Here is a 21,610-nt window from a genome sequence, read left to right as displayed (position 1 = left end):
CTGAAAGCACCGTGGATCAAATGAATAATTTTGTTTCCAAGAGACTTACATACTGAGGCTATATTTGACCTGCCATTGTGGAGTGCTAAGATGGTGATAATTATGTGTGTGTGCATTTCTAAGTAGGTACGTGTTGAGTAAGGGGTGTGTATGTGCAGATGATACAGACTTCTCTGACTAACTTTTAATGACAAGCCTTTCACTCATTAATCACACTTTGAGACCGAGACATGCCAATCAGAGTTAGTATTTTTTTTTTTTAGAGCACCCCGGCTGAGAAGCTGCTTAACTTAGGTAGAAAAGACGCATAGTGTCTTGGATCTATTACAAGAAAAGATTTTTGTTGGTGTCGCTCAATATCTGTGGGGGGCGTATTTTAATGATCTGGCCTCTCTGGTCAAACTTTTGCTGCGAGGTCCATTTTGTTAGCCTCATTCTTGTGGTGTGCCTTAAGTCTGTGTAGAGTAGAGGTGTTGCCTCCAGATGCTGCCACCTTTATCACACAAAATGATATATATAAATACGGACAGCCTTAATAATGAGGTTCTGGTTTAAATCTGAAATATTGCCAAATAGGTGCTTTTTAGTTTCACTTTGATACCAAATCCTCTGCCATTTCCTTGTTGATCAACTTCCCCAACTCTTGTCAAGTGATAATTGAAATCTGACTCCTGTTACTCTGTGCTTTCTCACTTGTTTTGCCTGCTGAGTGGAGATGACACTTTCAGTCTCATCTGTTGTTGCCTAAATATTGATCTAACCCACTTTATATTTTACAAATTAGAGTTTTTATTTGATAACTGTTTCATATGTGAAAATGAACTAAATATATGTAATTTCTTTTCTTAAGAAAGCAAATGACTATGGGGGCAGTGGACATAATGTAACTGGTCTGTAATAAGCATGTGCACAAGTCACGCATGTAACACTGACTACTGCAGCCAGCCTAAACCCTAAAATATGTGGGTCATACCATCTTTTTCTTAGTGACGTAAAGAAAGAAATCTGTGCTTTTAGTTCTAGCAGACTGAGCTATTGTAATGCTCTCCTATCTGGTCTACCTAACAAATTAAACACAAATAAAGCTGTTAGAGTAAGTTCAAGCAGGAAGACAACTATAATTATGATTTTGTCATCACTCTGCATCTAAACCTCTCAGTTATTGTCCAGTAATTTAATTCTTAATCTTAGCTGAAGAATATTTAAACCACTGTATCTCTTCTGTTTCTCTGCCGTCATTGCAGCCTTTTGTTTTGCTGCTTTGCTGCTTCATCTTTTCACTGTCCTGTCACCACCACCGCAGTCGATGCCTGGTCTACAGTTCCTCAGGGGGTTCTGTGAATGGATACTATTTACAGAGTTCTACTTCTGAAAGTCAATGTAATTGACAGGGTCAACGCCAAAGTCACTTTACTTATCTACATGCTTGTGAGTAATTGTTGAAGTACACGTGACTTCTGAAAACAAGCAACAAACAAACAAGAAATAATATAACTTAATGGAAGGAAATCAAGGACCTAACATAAAAAAAATGCATCCAATCACATGACACTGTCAATCAGTTGCAGGGGCAATCAGAATTACAGAGGCTGTTGAAACAAGGATGGCTGGCCAGCTTCCACAAACAGCAGCAATCAAAGCCAAAGGCAGCATTGGTCCTTTTTTGGTCACAAGCCTGCCTTTTTTTTTGCCTATGTAAACAAGCCAAATTCAATTTTATTTGTAGATTGCTTTATGCATGAGACGTTTCTTTTCCAAACTGTGTGGTAAAAGCTTTTCTATGCGTACTTTGCGTGATGAACCAAAGGTATAACACAGATTTGGCAGAGAAAGAACTGCTTTCACTAAAAAGTAATCGGAGGATAAGTCACAGCAAAAATGATTTCATTTTCACCAGAATGGTCCTCTTCATCGTCACTTTGTTTTTTTCTGGAACTGGTGAGTTGGCATCCAGTGCCAAGCAGTGTATTCTGCACTGTTCTGGCATTAAATGAGTTGCACCAAACCAGCAGAGAGTCTCATTCACGTCTGTGTAATTACAATCAGTGTAAGAGTGTCTCTCTGAATAAGAACCACCAGCAGCTTGAGAATAGGACTGCCTTGACAAAGCATTGACAACTGTGGAACAGGCAAAATTAAGCCCTCTCCATTCATACCCCCTAGTTCTTATTATGCACAAGCTATCTCACTGAGCTTGCTTTTGTGCTGGTATAATTACTTAATCTGAGCACTCCTAGGGTGAATTACTTTGTGTGCGGCAAGCAGGCAGCATTGCTTTGATTCAAGCTCCCAAAGGGGAATTGAGGCTAGCTTTAATTTTACTGCTTAAAAGTCGCAAATGTGATAATGGCCATTGTCAAAAGGGATTCACATCTACGCTTGTGTTTCTGTCAAAGCTGCACTTTTGTTTTAGTTTTTTAGGCATTATTATGGAAATAAATACAGTATGTTCATTTTTGAGAAAGATTTCATCGCCCATTCGTTTCTTTACTTCTTTAAAACATTTTATGGTTGACGTGGAGAATGATCCACAGTGCATTAGAGAGTGTGTAGAGCGCTATTTTGTGTTGTTTGCGGTTTATAATGGGCCTGGGCAACACTTAACTAGAATGGAGGCCCATCAAGGCAGACCGATAAGGACCTAGGGATCCACTCTAGTCAATTACTGCAAAGTGCCAAGTTCAACTCAGTGGGCCTTTTATGAAGTACACCAGCTGAGTAAACAAATTAATCGTACATCCATGGTTCCCCAACACAACCATGCGGCCCAGGGCAATCATACATCAGGCAGAGTGATAGCGGCTGTCTCCACCAGGAAATAGAAGGGTCCCACTATTAAAGATAGGCAACCACACGGGACTCATAAGCTATTGGCCATCACACTTATTCTGCCTCTCAGCTGCACTGTTCTGTCTGTACTGGCTTTCTACAGCATGAAACTGGTTTTGTAAAGAGGAAGGTTATGATTTGAAATTCTGGCTTTTTCAAAGGCTTTTCAAGGATTGTTGTGGGGTGATGCAGTAATTGAGATAGAACAATAATAATAGCTCTTGTTCTTGATCCTTACAGACGTTTATGTCCAAGGGAAATCATGTATCCCCAAATTTGGGTGTGCAGGTGTTTGGAAGTCTTTCTTTATGGGTTAAAAATAAAATTACTGCATATTTTAAGGTAAGTAAACTGTTTAAAAACCTGTTTAGGGCTTTTTCTTTTTTTAATTCAAGTTCATTCATGTGTGAACTTAATATATCAATAATGCTTCAATAGAATTTCTTCAAACTTGGTATAAGCATCCACTTAGACTCAAAGATGAGCTCATTAAATTTTGGTGATAAAAGTCACTGTGACCATGATTGTCCCATTCTTCTGAATGGAATATCTCAAGAATGCCTCAGTGGATTTTTTTCCAATGTGGCATAAATGTCCACTTGGGCTCAAGGTTGAACTGATTAGAATGTGGAGGTCAAAGGTCAAGGAGACTGTTACCTGACAAAATATGTTTTTCCTTAACACAAGAATTCATACTCATTTCTCTCAACTATCTAATGGGATAAAATGATGAGGTGGTGACATTTTATATCCAAAATATCAAAGGCCAACTTCACTGTGATATAAGAATGTTCTGCAAAAATACTTAAAGCTTCCCATCAGTCCTCTGTAGCATGAAGCTGTGATATTTTTTGAGATGGTTATTGCGCTGTGCAACCCTGAATTAGCAAATTGCATTGTATCAAAGCAACAAAAAGAACAGTTCTTCTTGGCTTATGATTACCACATGATTTGCACAGGACTGCCATTATATATGGTGTTACAATGCCAGATACACATTTTCAAACATGTGCATCCATGTATGTTTGCAGTCTTTCTATGATACAAACTAAGAAATAACGTTATTTGTGGTTTTGTAAACTCATGTAAATGTAAGTGTGTATTTGTATGCTTCTCTTTTCATGATTTGACCTTGAAGTAGTCCGATTTGTGTTCCTCAGCTGGTGGGAGGCCTGGAATGTGGTCCAGTAATCAATACAGTGTACAGTAATCTGCTGCACCAGAGAGAAAGAGAGACAGAGTTTGTGTGTGTGTGTGTGTGTGTGTGTGTCTGTGTGTGTCGGTGTGCGTGTGTGCGAGATTACATTGTGTGGCAAGAAACAGAAATGCTTTGCAGCCTTTCATAAATGGAGGCGCATTACTCCAGGTTGAAACTAAGTTATAAAGTTGTTAAGCTACAGCAGAGTGCAGTTTGTTCAAAGCTGTTGGGAGCACAAGTTATTTGGTGAATTTGAAATGATCAATACTCAGACCTGGAACAATATTTGTTTATATGCACATATTCTCGAATGCAGTTTAATGCATGCTCTTGCAGCCCATATCTGCCATATCAGTAATAAATAAACCAGTAAATACACTGCGAAAAAATAATGAATAAATTAGGCACAGAATCAATAAAATATCTAGAATTTAGCATATTAATTATTAACAAAAAAATCTGTGAATAAATCAAATTAATTTTTTACTAACCTACATTCCTTGCTAGCAAAATATTTTAAGATATTAAATATCTATTTTCCTCATACACTTTGTATTTTTTATATTCCTTCTGCAAGGCTGTTTTGGTGGGTGTGGTTTTAAGTTTAAAGATTTTGCCACTGACAGACACTTTAAGAAAACCAAACCAAATTCTCGGCCAGTAATGACTGCATACAAGATAATTTTATCAAATAACTGGTGAGAGAATACATCTGCTTTGTTTGGACTCGGTGTGAGGCATGCTGGCTGGCTTGATGCTGCTTTACTTTGCATGTGGGACATTCATTTGTCCCTCTGTCAAACACAGCAGATTGAATCTCCCTTATAGTTCCAGTCCACGATCACTCTCAGTAATGGCACGTGGACCATTAAGGCTTATACTCAATTCTGATGTGTCCATTAATTCCTGATAATGGACACCTACGATGGAGGTCCAGTGAAAGTGTGTGTTCACCGTTCTAAATGAATGTGCAGCCCGTATCTAAAATGAGTAACCATAGCAACAGAGACGCAGCCAAACTATCCCTTACTTAATCTCTACTTTAGGCAGTGGGGAGGCAGAGATGAGAATTAAAGCTAGTCCTGTATGCATAAATCGCAGCTTAACCTGGCTTAAGTTTTGTTCCAATGCAATAATCAATCAATTGTCTTTTTTCAGAATCACAGCACCATTAATGTATTGCATTAAATGCTTGAATGTCCGAATGGCCTGTAAACGTATAATACTTGAGCATTACCAACCCCGTGCATATATTCTAGGGAAGAGTAATTGAAGTTGTCATTGACCAAAATGAAAACATTTACTGAGTCCTAAAACTCTGATAATGCACAATCAGCTGTCATAGAGAGGCAGTGTATTATCTCAATGCAATAATAGTGAGATTACAACAACTGCAAATTGTTTTTCAGAGGTGTTTGATTCATGAGGCATAACAGAAGTCTTCTGTTTGGTGCCTTTACTCTCATCTTGACATCAACTTGCTTAATCAGGGTAAGAATCAGTTTTCTGTACTTTATGTCAGTGCTTTCCAGTGGTAAATGATACAAATGAACTCTAAGGGCAATCAATACTTTGATCAATGGAAAAACATTCACAGTTTTAAAGTGTTCAGTTGCTTTGATGATCAGATTTTGTCAAGGTGGATGTTAGTGGTTAATAGTTTGCTTGAACTCTGGGGCGTTAGCTGTCATTGATTTCTCTGCTCTCTGCTTTTGGATGGCAGGAGCTGATTTTTCTGTCCTGTTAATATGATGTCAGGTTGAGTTGTCCCGGTCTATTGTTTTCTCGTTAGTGGGAATCGTTGTCTCCGGACAGTCAGTTTGTGTTTTGTTGTGGTCTATATCTCCTGTTACACCTTAATGTATTTCTTTTGCTCGGGGTGAGTTGTGTTTTGGTAACAGGGGCTGCCATCATTCTCTGTTGTCAGATCTTCCGGAGGTGTTGGCTGGTGTTCAAGAAGGCCTCCAGTAAAGGACCCCGGCGGTTAGAGAAGTACCCAGACGAGAAGGCAGCGTACTTCAGGAGCTTTCACAAGGTAAACACACACATAATTGAAACACATTATAAATTACATTCTGATCAATCAGATTTTCAGTTAATTTGTCTTAATCCATTAATTTACTTTTTTTTTTTTAACATTGTACAGCATTAGAGTCACAAGAATATTAGAACTGAAAGGATTTGTTAAATATTCAATTAAGCCACGTTTCCACCTAAGGTACCCAGAACCTTTAGTCCAAGAAACTACCTTCAGCCTGTTGTTGTCAGCATTTTCACTGCAGTCTACCAGCTCATGTAGATCAGGAAAATTAGTCCACTGATGTATGACAAAGCTGTTTTTATGCATCATTTTTGCGTGCGACTATACAACGACAATGATGCTATTTAAAGTCATTATTATTTGTGCAACACAATAAGTCCCGGTCTTTGTTGTGAGTCCATCTTCTGTAACTACTGGTGTGTGGCTGCAATTTTTTTTAAAATGGTGGCTGGAATACAATTCTGCAAGTATTGGACCAATCAGAAATGTTCAGTGGTAAGCTTTTGGAAAGCACTGTTTCAGGGCAAAATAATGTCCCTGGAACTTAGTTAAGACCATGGTTCCTCCAAAGGTTCCTAGTCCCTAGTGAAAGTCCCTGCAGTGGAAACGCAGCATTAGTTGATCAAAAGAAAATTAAATATCCATGAATATCCTGGTTATTTTTTCTATTACCTGATTTATCTCTCTTTAAAATAATAATAGAATAATTAGAATAATGAAAAATAACAAAATGACAGTTTCCCAGGGTGTAAGATAACTTAAATTAAAAGAAAAGTTTGGAGAAAATCTTACAAACAACTTTAAAATATTTTTTTGAAGAAATCTCCTGCAGCTGTTTTCTGATGTTTTGGAACAAGCATTGCTTTTTTTGGAAAAAAAGTTTTAGGAATCATTAAAGTTGTTGCCATCGTAAATAAATTATATGATGAAGCACTTTTCAAACATCAAAGTTACACAGTGCTAATAAAAGCCAACAGAAATAGAGCCAGACTGACATATCGGTTGGCTGATATTATCAGACCAATACTGTCCAAGCACAGCTAAACTGGTATTGGCGCATTTGTCGTCTGATATTCTTTTGCTGAATATAATGCAGATTGTTTTTGTTTTTTGTTTTGTTTTTTTTATGTTTTATGTATTTGATCCTTTGTCTGAATTGAAGTTGTTCTGTTTGTGTATTGTTATTCATACTGATTTATAATCTTCAAAAAATACCAGTGAAACTTAACTGTTTCATTGCACTGATGCCATTTTGGGTTTATATGAAGAATATCAGCCAATAAATTAATACTGGATTGTTTTTACTCGCTAATATTGGTATCCAAAATACCCAAAAATCCAGTATTGGTCAATCCCTAAATAAAAACACAAAGTAGGTGGAGGCTGTAGTGTGTGTAGCTTTATGCATCTTTATGCACAAACTATGTATATTAAGAAAAGTATTTAAATTAGATCATTAGGTAGATCAAGATAAAACCACATGTAGTGAGCAGATTTCCATTAAATTAGGAATCAATATTCATAATCTCTGGAGTATAATCCTAATGATCTGGTAACACCCTGACCTTTTGTCTCTTGCCACCTTCAGACAACCCTTCCCGTTTGACAAAGCTAAAGTCTGATCTCCTGTGTAGATACCCATGGTCCCCAGACGATCACGAGTGTTAAAATGTGTCTTTGTCATTTTGAATTCCAAAAGGAGATTAAACCTGGAGTGTCACTCCCTGGGGAACGGTCTCTGGCCGAGTCTAAATGCTACTGCTGCATCGGCATGCAGAGCACATTCACCAGACAACAGCCAAGGGTTTCATTTTGCAATTTGGCCAACTGGTGGAATTAATTAGCTTTAGCTGATAAAATCTGACGCCAATGATCGCCCACCAAAATGAGGAACTGGGATTGTATTTAGGCATGAGATGTATTCTCTTAAATCAACACACAGTTTTTAAAATGCACTTAAAAGATACAGTTACTCGAGGTGGGTGTTTTTACATTGTATTAATAAAAGGAAGCACATTAAACCTATGGAACAAATGCCATCATTGAGCATTAAGATGTATTACACACTCCAGGAACCTTGTTCAGTCTCCATGTAAGAAAGTTCTGTCCATCGGCCACAGATGATGGAGTTAAGGATCCATTAAGACACATTTTGCGACTTTATCTCATCCCTCGGGGCCTCTATCCTCCATTTTTAAAGTAATAATCCAAAGTATAATATCTCTCTCCCCACCTCTTAAGCCCTTTGAAATACTCCAATTATGGCTCATTATCATGGTGCGGGGAGATGATGTTAAAGGAGTAGCACCGTGAACAGTGTTTCATTGTAATGAGAGGAGATAAGAGCAGTTGATAGGGGACTTTGACACCAGATTTCCTACGTGGCTGCAGTTTGAGAGCTGATTTAGTAGTCTGTAACAGTTTGTCTGCTACCCTGTAATTACGAATTAAATTGTGGATTTCTCAAACACGGTGGAAATTTCACATCTTTGGAGTTTCATTAAAGGAGCAATCGCGACAATTGTGTGTCCAAAAATGAGCATTGCAGTCCAAATAGTGAGTTGGATCCTTAGACTGTATATTAAATACGTTCCTCCTCAGACTCGAGGAAGCTCCGGCAGGCTGCAGGAACACTGCAGGAGTGCAAGACAAGTACAACATTGTAATCTGACAATAACAAGCAACGACAGGTTCTACGCTCTAAGCTGATCAGCTGTTTAAAACAGTCTGTCGATGTAAAACTAAGCCTGTTATTCTGAAAATAAAAGTCTATTGTTATGAAAATACACACTTGAAGTTGAAGTTCAGTGACTGCCTGCCCTATTATCTGCCAGTCTCCAATAACATGTTGCTTAATTTAACTGTCACAAATCTAGTCCTTATTAAACATTATTAATGATTTCTTACAACTCCTCAATTTGAACTCTAACAGACATGAAACAGGCAACTAAAACAGTTATTTTGGCCCAGAATAGACATTTTGACGGTCGACACTACAGCTGTAGCATTGTTGACAGAGGGGTGAGTATTTTAATTTAGTTTCCTTAATCTCTGATGACATATCATGGTCATTTTATCATAAATAACAGGTAACATATGACAGATTTCTCCTTTAATTTCCCACAAAGCATGCAAACGCAAGCTAGATGGATGTTTTGATCCACTGTGTTAGCGTCCCTTGCTGCTACAGTATCAGCCATGTATTGTGAATGAAGCGTCTCCCTGCACACTGCATCATGCTGTCACACAGGGCGTCCTGTGTGGCTGTTACCCCCCCCTCCCAGAGGCATCTCATACACCCCAGCGCTGGAGTGAGCGATGAGTGCACACATGCACCAGTGCACCTGGTAATGCATCGCCACAAAGATCAAGAAAGGTCCCGTCTGAGGGCTTCATTCAACGCTGCAGTGCTTTGGGAGGAAATAGGCTGCACTGGTGGCTGATTTACAGAATCAACACAAAGGGGATTGGCTTTCTTTCCCACTTCTTTCTTTCTCTCTTTTTCTCCATATCCCCCCTACTCCCACTCTTCCTCTTTCTCTGTGCCTTTTTCTCTGTCGGAGAAGCGCTGGTCCACACAGTAGAACAATCCCTGAATATTTTTAGCAATATTTTTAGCCCTGTGAAAAGTTGTTTTTCTCTGTGCTACATTCCTCGAGCTCTCCTTAGCTCCTGACAGAGGCAGCTAAAAGAAAGATGGAGCTGTATTTAAATGCCTAAACACAATACATGTGCATATGAAAGTCGAAATAACCAGTAAAGCGTAGAGGTGTTATGATTCTTAGCCACACTTGCAATTGAATCTTAATAACTTTGGTGGTCCCCTGCAACATTTTTGACACTTAGTGATATGTCTCCAGACAGACAAGTCCAAGTCAAGTCCTAAACAAATCATATCACATTCTTCACCAAAGATACTGCCATTAATGCTAACAGGTCCGCAACATACCGTTCTTTGTGCAACTTCAATGTTGAACCACATTCGGAGTTGTTGCATCTCTGTCTTGTTTTGGGTGCTGTTGGATAGTGCAACCATCAGGTCAAAATGTCACTTTTTCTAATACTAAAATAATGACATTTCCAGCCTCAGTAATATGTGTTTCATGCTAATCAGCAAATGTTGCCGTTCCAAACCACTAAACTAAGAGAGAGAACTTGCATTATCAGCATGTCAGCATGGTCATTTTGAGCACGTTAGCAAACTGACATTAGTGTCTTACTCTTAACCACAGGCTCGCAGAGCCTCAAGCGTGGCTGTAGACTGTTAGTCTTCTTTACATGTGATTTAACTTCCACCTTTGAATAAACGAGAAGAAGGAGGAAGAGAGGGGAGATGAGGAATAGGTCTCATCACAAATGATTCACTTTGCTCGGACTCTAGCGCCTTAGGCTGGGAATGCACCCAAATCTCTCCCTTAGAAACCCGGCTTCACACACATACACGCACGAAGGGACACTAAAACATGCACAGTTACACACTAAACACAAACAGAGAAGGAGATGAGAGGCTGGTGGAATTCACGGCTCAGAAACTCCCGCTGTTGATGCTTCCTTTGTGGCAGTTATATGTATGAATAGCCCGCCCGAGGACAAATACATACTGTATCTTCACAGGGAAGAAAAAAAAAATCACCTCATCTCATATAAAATATTTAGATACTATCTTTGAGGGGGATAAGACATAACAAATGAAAAATATGTTATCTTTTAATATCCATAGCATCCTTTCTCTTTTTTAAATTTCCTTGCTTCGTTGTTGAAAGCATTTCTTTTTTAAATCTCTCTGCGAAACTTGCCGAGCACAGCACGTTTGACATTAGAAGGGGGAATTTATTATAAGTAAAGTAATCGAGCAAAGAAATCTCTAGTCCACATATGTTGTGTGTGCTATTAGGTCTGGTCTTTTAACCTTAAATAGTCAAGCTTTACTATACGGGCAGTGAGCCCAGCTAATTCATTCCCAACAGTCTGGCAGAAGGCCCACAGTTAGCACACAATGGACTACAATAATGTAATGGGCCTTATCTCCCAGGCAGAGTGAACACACAGAAGACTGTTGAACAAAATGGCCTGTAAATGCGGGTGATATTCAATTAAATGTAATCTTCTCTTTTTTTTCCGTTCGCGATCAATCTCCTGGTAAAGTGATTTAGATGCTTTTGATCGCCCTCCCCCCTATTGACTGAAAAAGCAGTTTCAAGGAGAGGCACTTGAACGGAGGATGCACAGTGTGTACAGAACGAACATCAGGTCGCATTTATTCATAAAGTGCTTTTAAAATAAATAGCAATACATCACATAATACACAGTACAATGCAGCGACTACCACAGAGAGCAGAGAGCTGACATTGTGGATGATTTCTTACTATTTGAAAAGAGCCTTTCGTAATCAGCGGGAAAACAGCTATTATTTATTTATCCCTTTAAGATCGCCCACATTTCTATTTTACTTTGCCATCCTTTAAATGCTAAGCCTCTAACTACTATTGCACTTTCAGCAAAGCAGTGCAAGACTGCAATTAAGCCTTGCTGCTGCTGCTTCTGCTGCTGGCTGTGTTCATTCAAGGTAATGTGCTGCTGCCACTCTCTCCTTCCTCTTTAGATCACTGAGCTCCATAACATCAAGAACATTACCCGGATGCCGCGGGAGACAAAAAAGCACGCTGTGGCGATCATCTTCTGCGACGACACATCCAAGACATTTTCGTGCGAATCAGGTAAGCGCTTTTTCCACCCTCATTCAAAATTCAAATTATCCCTTTTTCAGCTACAGTGGATCATGGGACAGAGAAGAGCTTTTTCTACAGGGGTGTTCTGTTTCGATGCCTGCGTGTTGGCAACAGCTGTGGCCAGATTTATTATGTTTTTGCTTTATCCGTCCGTCTATCTGTCTGTCTCATTCTTGTGAATGAATTTAAAGAACGCCTGACTTGGACTCAGGGATGAACTGATTAGATTTTGATGGTCAAAGGTCACTGTGACTTCATATCTGTCCCATTTTTGTGAACCAGATATCTCAGGAACACATCGATGGAATTTCTTCAACTTTGGTACAAATGTTTACTTGGACTTAAGGATGAAGTGATTAGATTTCAGAGGTCAAAGATCAAGGACAACATTTCAAACAACATATCTAATAGGATGAAATGATGAGATTCACATTTTATATCCAAAATGTCAAAGTTCAGCTTCAACGTGACATCACAAAAAACATTTGTAGCTGTCACCTGTGTACCAGAGCCAATAGATACACCTAACACATTTTATTAAAATACCTCAAAGTCGTCACTACCCACGTGAGTTTGACAGAGATAAATGTAAACTGCAACTTGACTGGTTGGTGGAGGCATATAAGCGCGAGGCGATAGTTCTAGTTGCATGCAAAAATGTGAATGTGTGTTGGTAGGATGTCGGATGAGAAGTCGGAGGGGTGGGTTGCGAAAAGTTTTGCAAGAAGCGGAGGAAGAATCAGAAGTGAGAGGCAGAAAAAAGAAAGAGAGAGGTGAAAGAAGCAGCGGAGGATTGGACTTGAGCCAAGTGATGCTCATTTGCCGCTATATTAAGAAGTGGGAGGTTCTGTTCCGAAATATTGATTTTCATACTGCAGGTATGAAAAACGATATTGGGCATCGTTTGCAGTGTGTTTCAACCCAATTATGGACTGTAACAATAGAGATTGCCTCTAATACGTGGACAGGAAGCCAAAGAGGCACATGATCTGCACATGGCTGGTCTGCTCTTTAGTTGCAAATAAATGGAGGTGGATGAAGAGGAAGCCAGGGGCTACAGGAGATAAGGTGAGTGCACCTTAATGTGCTACCACTAAACTGGCAGGGATGAACTCAATCTTAACTCCAGCCTTGTGGATGTGTGTGCACATGTGTGCACTGATCAAATGTCTGTCGATGAAGAGTAGCGGTAAACCTCAGGGGAAATATTATTGAACTTAGAGCAGTGAACTCTCTCTTGCCTTTTCCCATGATCACTCACTCTTTCTCCCCTCCACTCTCTTGGCTCATTTCCATGCCCAGAGCCTTCCCCCCCTCACACCACCATATGGATGTCTCTATCACCGTGTGTCCATGACCTCCCATAGTCCTTCATTTCCTGGAACCCCCTCAGATTTGCACCCCTCTCCCACATTCACATGATGACCACATGTACAGAATGAAGAAATACATGATTAAAATGATAGTTTGGATTATTTGAAGTGGGATTGTATGGGTACTTATTGATAGTCAGTGTATTACCCATGAGATAGTGGTTGGCACACCCCATTTTGGTAAAGCCGAGAGTGCGGGTGCAGGAAGCTAAACAAGAACTGCTGTGGACGGGGTCAGCAGCAAAATACAAAACAAAAAATCTCACTTAAAAAAGAATCAATATAATTTTAAGCTTTACCTTGCAGTCTGACAGCCTTTTCTGACAGGAAAACACCTTTATATAACAAAATATGTCATATTTCTCTTGCTCAACCAGACTCCATTGGTGAAATCAGTAGTTTTACCTCACTGAACAAGCGTCTCTACAGATTCCTTGATTGGTTATTTTGTAGTTGTTGTTGTGGTGTGACTTTGGTGTTTTAAAATGATCATTTAGATTCACCAAAGTCACCCAATAACATAAACAGGCATCTAATGCAGGTGATACACTGACTATGGATAAGTACCTCACATAACTCCACTTCAAATAATACAAACTATCCCTTTAATGACTTTTTGTGTGAGTTACTTAAGGGAAACTGACGGTTTTAGTTGTACAATATGTAATTTCTTTATTTTTAGGTTGTTGTATGCTAGAAAAAAAACTATTCCAGGTCCTAGCTGGGCCAGGTTACATGAGAACTTAGCTACATTGCTAATTTGGCATGCAGCCTCTCCACTACAGTGCGATGTCACTGGGAGTTTGGATCTAAAAACTGAACCTGGCAGTTCGAAAGCAAGCATCAGACTTATTTGAGGGGCTGCCATCCAAAGAAGCCAAATCATTTTGAAGAGTTGACTGAAGAGCTGACTGTTTTTTTAAAAGGACAAATAAAAACAAAGTAATTAGGCCTCATGATGATTGCCTGATATTTTATTTTTTTTTTAGAAATAACCTTGTGATGTCTCTAGCCAAGCAGTGGCGTGTTGTTTTGTGTGCTGTCAGTGAAACAAGGAGCGGAACAAAAGATGGTAACAGACCTTGCATGTTTTGACAGTTGTGTGCTTTGAGTGCATCTGTCAAAAATGCACCATAAAGAGATACAGACAGAGTGTGACCTGCAGATTGGATAATGTGTCAAATTCCTGATATTGCACGGTGGAGTCAGGTCCAAAGAAACAGTGCATAGAAAATTATCTACTGTATTCTTCTGGAAGGCTGCAAGTAAAAATTATTCTTATCGATGATTAATCTGCTGATCGTCTTTGCTATTAATCGAGTAATGCACGACATGTAAGTTCTGCTGCTAAAGGTCTCTCACATTAAAACAATAACACAAGATGTAGTTTTATGATGATGTTGTGAAATGTGTGACGTTTTGCTTAAAAAATGACTGAAATGATAATTGATTTTCAAAATAGCTGGGAATTTCAAGACTACCATTATGAATGATTTAGAAATGATTTATAATTAGGCTATTAATTAAGCTGTTGAGACTTTTAAAATATTAATAAGCTGTTAAAACACATCAAATAAGAACGGCAGCAGTGACCAGTTGCTTGCAAAATAGAGAGTCTGTATTTATCTACACTGTTAAGCTTCAGATCTCATTGCTTACTGAACTTACTTTGTCTTTTCAGACAGCAGCATTTATACCTGTCAGCTTCATCAGATATTTGTTAATAAGTTACTAACATTTAACCACTATCAGCATATCTTAATAGTCAAAGTTTCATTTGGCATTAAAATAACATATAAAAGTACCAGATTCACAGAGTAAGGCTTTGGCAGTATTGTTTACCTTGACATTCTTAGCATGCTATGAGCAGCCTTCCTCATTATTTCATTAGTGCTGATATGATATAACTCATTAATAAAATGGTGATGTATTTGCACTTTACAACAGGACTCAACTGATGCAGAGTTTTTGGGGCCGAAGCTGATACCGATATAATGGAGCAAAAAAAAAAAAATGAATGTATTGGCTGATAATCTTTATACAGAATATGATAAACAGAATATAGAATATGCATAAACACATTTTTTGCAACGATCCCTCAAAAGTGGTTAACGCTTGTGGTGACCATATGTGATGGAAACAGAATATTTTACGGCTTTAACTTTATTGTCGAAAATTATATCAGGGCACTGAAACAAGAAACTTTTACAGGTGTTTCTAAACATTATAAATGATTATAGAAAAAACACAAATGGAGCAAAATATATGTATGTATTATACCTAAATTAATAAGATGGATCAAATATACATAGAAAGATGTCTGTAAGGCTAACAAATAAAAATATCTGCATTATGTTATGTTTAAAAAAAAAGATAACCCAATAATATCAATTAACCAATGTCTTGATCGGGCTCTGTTTTACACTAAGGATCCTTTTTGCCAATTATTAATGCTAGTAACTAATTAAAAACATTAGTAAACTGATGATATAATTATGTACAACCCAATTAGTAACTTAATTATAAACCATAGTCATTTATAAGGGTAGAATACTGTAAAGTGGTACCTTATTTTCAAGCAATTGATTAATTGACTAATTGTTGCAAATCTGTTCATCTTTATGGCCACAGCACACTGCTGATATTTGGCAAGACAAAGGCTCCTGACATATTCTCTCACTCCAGCCTCATCCTGTTTTTTTTTCTTTCCCCTTCACACACTCTTTGTTAACACAAAACACTTCTCCATCCTCCTATTCCATCACACACCTACACCTCCACACACGCACAGACATCCTCCCACCATATTTCTTCATGCATGGCACATGGACTAGCGAGGCTGCCTCTGTGCTGATGAAGTGTTTGTTTAGCCGATTTTCCACTCAGTGGCCTTAAAAGTGTGGGAGTTTAGAGGCACTTAAAGGCCATAGTAACTCTGAATGAGAACAGCTGAATCTGGGGAGGCATGAGCTGAAGTGCAGAGCTGCTGCCTGTGAGTGTTTGTGTGTGTGTGTGTGTGTGTGTTTGTGTTTGTGTGTTGTGCAACAGTATCTGCCTTCTGTTGTGTGTGAATGAAGTGCTTCAGGCAGCGGCAGACCTTTCCTTCACCCTGCGAAGTTGTGTAGATGTGTGCCATTGGACACCAGGGTTGATCTGACAAACAGGCTGTCAACTGTTACACAAGCTAGTTTGAAGTGAATGAAGTGAAATCACCTCCGCACACATATTACAACGAGCATGGGTCCACTTTTGATTAACAGACACAGAAACATTGCGCTGTCCTGAACACATCACTGGTCATAGTTACATATCCCAGAATTCCACTGAGCCTGGAGTTAAGGAGCTTCAGAAAGATAACCAACTCCGGCATTTGCCTCATTTCATACTTCAGTAACTCTCACCGAAAGCTTACATAAGACAATTGGAAATCTTCAGCATTGTAAACACTATTTTTTCTCTGACTTAACAGGAAGGAAAATTGGTATTCACAAACAACAGACCGCCACGCAGACTTCCAGATTTGATTCGTGAAATCATTTGTCTCCACTTAACCTCCAATTAAAGAAAATCAGTCTTACAATGAATGCCCTCCCCCCTTTAAGTGCCAGCTGTCACATGTTGTAGATACAACTCCCCATTCAGAGCTCAGCTCCTAAAACCAAAGTCTGAACTGACTGAACCAAAATCAGAAATGAGATCTGAATCCAGAGGATATTATATGATGTGCATACTTGTCACAATGTGTATTGTGCATTTGTGAAATGAGTTATATGTGAACTGCATGTGTATTTTGTGTGTAAAATATAGAGCAACCCAAGGATACAAAATGGTTGTATCGTACCATATCGTATTGTGTCATGTATCATATTATCTTAATGTAGACTTTTTAATTGACACCATTCTCATGTCTGCATACTAAATATGTAACAAACATAAACAGCCTGTTAGCTTAGCTAAAACAAACATGATAGACACAATATAACATGTTCAATAGTGAGCAGGTGGCTGGTGGTGCTAGCTCCATATTTAATGTGCACAGTGTTGCTGAATTGGTTTGATGTTTTCCAGCCCAATAACTGCTCAAAATCTGCCCAAAACTGATAAAAAAAAATACCCTGTATTGTCTATAATAAACCATACAATTCATAAACAACTGCAACAGTGTGGTGGTTTATCACAATTTTTCAAAATGACATAATAATAAAACAACAATTCAAGAACTGATAAGTCGACTAGAATGCAGATAGGAGGCTACAATGTACAATACAACGATAAAACCATTTTTCATTTCTGTCCTCAGCCTTAAAAATAAAGAAAAAATAAAGGGACAGCTCAAACAACAAAAAAATAATAGGTTTTTATCTAACTTGGTAAACTGCAACAAGCCATGACAGCAGCCCACACACACAGGGATGAAGAGGGAGAGAGAGAAGCACATGCAATCCAATGCTATCAAAAAAAAACAAACAAATGATGTTGCAGTGTTGCAAGCACAAAGGTTTCTGTTACAATGAAAATACAGATTTATAAAAAAAAACTACAGTTTGTGTTTGTTTCCAGAGTAAGCTGCGAGTAGGTGGGATGATAACTAAGGATTATCATTTATGAATAGATTTTTAAATACTGTCATTTTTAATATATTTAAAACCAGTCCAACTCATGATGAAGTAGCCCAAACCCTGAACCCAAAACACTGAACGCACAGACATGAGAGCTGCATCATTTTTCTCATCTAACTTTTTAAAATAAATGTACTCATGTTGAAATGTTGAAATATTCTTTGTATTGTTTTATGCATACATTTCCTTTCCAATTAACAAGCTCGAGCTCAAAGCCCCCCTTCAATTTGGAAAATAGCTTATTGATTGCCTGAATAGAAAGCTAATCACCAGTTTCAGTTGTGGCCATATTGTTCTAGCAGAGCTACTTATGTTGTACAGACTTGGAACTGAGTATTGGCAAAGGAGGGAGGAGAAACCTAGCATTCATCTGTCATTGGCCTCCTCTTTTAATCTCCCCCGAATCGATCACATGGATTTTTCTCCCCCTGCTTTCTGTTAGCTGTACTCGTGTCCTCTACATGCAGCATTTTATTCTGAAATTCCTCTCTTGATTTATGTGTATGTGCATGTGTAAACACGCTACAGGCAGTGGTAGAATTACGTGGACAGTATGTTTTATTATGTCTGCAGTGTTGGATTTGGAGGTGTGTGTGTGTATGTGTGTGTTTGATGGTGCCTTAACGCTGTGCTGCTGTGTGGCTGTGTGCAGAGCTGGACGCAGAGGAATGGTGTAAGCTGCTGTGCGTAGAGTGCCTGGGCAGCCGTCTCAACGACATCAGCCTGGGAGAGCCAGACCTGTTAGCAGCGGGGGTGCAGCGGGAGCAGAACGGTGAGTGCCCAATTAGTCCCTGCTAACACAGACAGCCATTCAGGGTCAATCTCTCTCAGCTCGCCCGCCACCAAGCAGTTACCGGATGCAGTCTGGGCCCTTATGTGTTAATGCAACCGAGCCCTCGGAGGGTTAGGGGAGCTGAACAGCAACTGTCCAATTAGGCCTGGCTAATAAGGGACAATTTTTGTCAATACAATTCAAAGTCTCCTGTAACAGTCTTTAGTTACAAATCCCAATTCCAAAAAATTGGGACACTGTATAAAATGTCAATGAAATCAGAATGCAGTGATTTGCAAATTCTTTTTTTCCAATTGAATACAGCACAAAGACAAGATATTTAATGTTCAAACTGATTGTTTTTTGTAAATATGCGCTCATTCTGTATTTGATGTTTACACCACAATTCAGAAAAGTTTTGAATTGTGGTGTGGGCAACAAAAGACCCTGAAAGATAAGAAACTTTCCACAAGTAAACGTGAGTGTGTCGTGATTGGGTAAGAAAGGGGTATCCTCGAAAGGCTCAGTTGTTCTCAGGCATAGATGGGATGAGGTTTACTACTTTGTGAAAACCTGCATGTTCAAATAGCCCAACAGTTTAAGCACAATGTTTCTCAACACACACACACAAAATTCACCATCTACAATCCATAACATCATTAAAAGATTCTGAGAATCCAGAGAAATCTCTGCATGCAGGAGGCGAGGCTGAAAACCAGCATTGAATGCCTGTGACCTTTGACCCTTGCATTAAAAATGGATATGATCATATAAAGGATAGTATATGGGCTCAGAAACACTTCTGAAACAGTTACCATAAACACAGTTTGTTGCTGCATCCACAAATGCAAGTTAAGACTTTAGCATGCAAAGTGAAAGTCATACATCAACACCATCCTGGAATGCTGATGACTTTTCTGGACTAAGGTCATCTGAGATGGACCGACTCAAAGCGTTAAAGTGTGCTGTGGTCATTTAAATTTTTTTTGCGGTGGAATCATGGATGTTGTGTCCTCTGGACTAAAGAGGAAAAATACCATCCAGATTCTTTTCAGTGCAAATTTGAAGGGCAGCATCTGTGATGGTATCAGTGCCCATGGCATCATGGCTAACTGTCACATCTGTGAAGGCTCCATTAATTCTGAAAAGTACATATAGTAGGTTTTGGAGCAGCATATGCTGCCATCTAGACGACATCTTTGCTGATTTCAGCGAGACGATGCCAAAACACATTCTGCATGTGTTACAACAGTGTGTCTACATGGCAAAACAGTTCAGGTTCTAGCTGGCCTGCCTGCAGTCCAGATCTGTCTCCTACTGAAAACATGTGGTGCATTATGAAGCAAAAAATACCACCACAGAGCCCCCAGACTGTTGCACAAGTATATCAAGCAAGAATGGGAAAGAATTTCGCTTTCAAAACTTCAACAATTAGTGTCCTCAGTTCCCACATGCTCACTGAGTGTTGTAAGCAGAAAAGTTGATGTAACATGGTGATAAACATGCCCCTGACTTTTCTGGAACATGCTGCAGGCATCAACTTCAGGATGGGTGTAAATTTCAAAAAAAACAATAAAGTTAATCAGTTTGAACATTAAATACCTTGTGTTTGCGCTGTATTCAATTAAATATAGGTTTAAAATTATTTGCAAATCATTGCGTTATGTTTAAATTTGCGTTTTAAACAACAACACAACTATTTTGGAATTGGGCTTGTAGATTAACACATGTTGGTTCAACTTCAGAAGTACGTTGTGGTTGTGTGTGGGTTGAAGTAAACCTGTGTGTGTGTGTGTGTGTGTGTGTGTGTGTGTGTGTGTGTGTGTGTGGGTGTGTGTGTGTGTGTGTTAGCGCACAGGTCACAGGCTGTGGTCGGGGCTCTGTTCCAGGCCTAATGAGAAGTGCTGTGCATCACTGGCTTCCCTCATAATGAAGCTTGTCACAGAGATGGATGAGATTATGGCTCCTAAAGCCATGTGAAATAAATGTGCTTCCCCACATATTCCACTCACAGGAAATGGAAATGGAAAAGAGAGGAGACAACAGGGCGCTGCTATCACAGTGGAGCTCATTCTCTGTGTAATTTGTAAACTCGCGGAGGAAATTGAAAAGGCAACAGGCAAAGAAGAGCAGTTTAAAGTTGTAAAAGGGCGAGTAATTGAAAAGAATCTGCCGTCATTTCAGCCCATTTCATTTCTCTGCAGCCGTAAAGAAAAATTGTATTCTCCAACGTAACTTGGCCCGATTTATTTAAGATATCAATACACAAGTTTTTGACCGTGCTGCGATGAACCAGCTCAAGTGTAACAACACAATTCCTCTCCCTTCTCTTGTGGCTGAAGTCCTGCTGTTTGGTTTTCATATAAAACTTTGCAGCAGTGTGTTATAGAGACAAGCTGAGCCAGCGTCTCCCCGCTGCCTGTACGAGTGAACGAAACAAGAGGCCTGGGCCTGCAACCATGTTTCAATTAGTAGCCCTCCCCAAACAGCAGGGACTGATAATTAGATCAGAGTTCATTTTCACTGTCCCTAAAAATATGCCGCACGATGACATTGCCATTTTCTATCCACTGAAGACACATGGCTTATTTTGAATCATTAAGCGTAATTAGTGAGAACTAATTTAGATTATGGAGAACTCTCTCCTTCTCTGTCCCCCGTCCTCCCTCTGTCTGCCTCAGAGACTTAGTGTAATGTGATAGGGCAGATTTGGCTGCTTGATCTCAGTCCAGCTCACTGGATGGCAGGTGAAGTCAGGTAAAGAACTATTTAAAATACCATTTTATTTTGTTGTACACGTTGGAGAAAAAACACAAATTAAAAGTGATTACAGTAGATAAAAGTTAATATAGTGTATTGCTACTATGCCATACTGACCAGATACTTGCAAAGAAAATAGCCAATTCCATCCAAAATTGTGAGGCAGACAACATTTGTTTGTCTCTGCATGCACAATGTTTTAGCAGCCATGTTTCATGCTCCCATCAGGCTCAGAATCTAATGATAAACTAACCATCCCATCCCTCTAATACTCCATATCTTAGATTGA

General features: G+C 39.1%; 1 protein-coding gene across 1 annotated transcript in view; it reads left to right on the top strand.

Moving 5' to 3' along the window:
• Positions 1-21,610, top strand: part of dok6 (docking protein 6) — a 65,456-nt gene that overhangs the window by 28,319 nt on the left and 15,527 nt on the right. Inside the window, exons 2-4 of the mRNA XM_084747163.1 lie at positions 5,955-6,062; positions 11,671-11,785; positions 18,442-18,561. Coding sequence (XP_084603289.1) covers positions 5,955-6,062; positions 11,671-11,785; positions 18,442-18,561 — 343 coding nt within the window. The remainder of the gene's footprint in view (positions 1-5,954; positions 6,063-11,670; positions 11,786-18,441; positions 18,562-21,610) is intronic.

Source organism: Lutjanus erythropterus, chromosome 21 (assembly GCF_056507025.1).
Source record: "Lutjanus erythropterus isolate fLutEry1 chromosome 21, fLutEry1.hap2, whole genome shotgun sequence".
Classification (NCBI taxonomy): domain Eukaryota; kingdom Metazoa; phylum Chordata; class Actinopteri; order Lutjaniformes; family Lutjanidae; genus Lutjanus; species Lutjanus erythropterus.
This window is presented reverse-complemented; position numbering and strand designations above follow the sequence as displayed.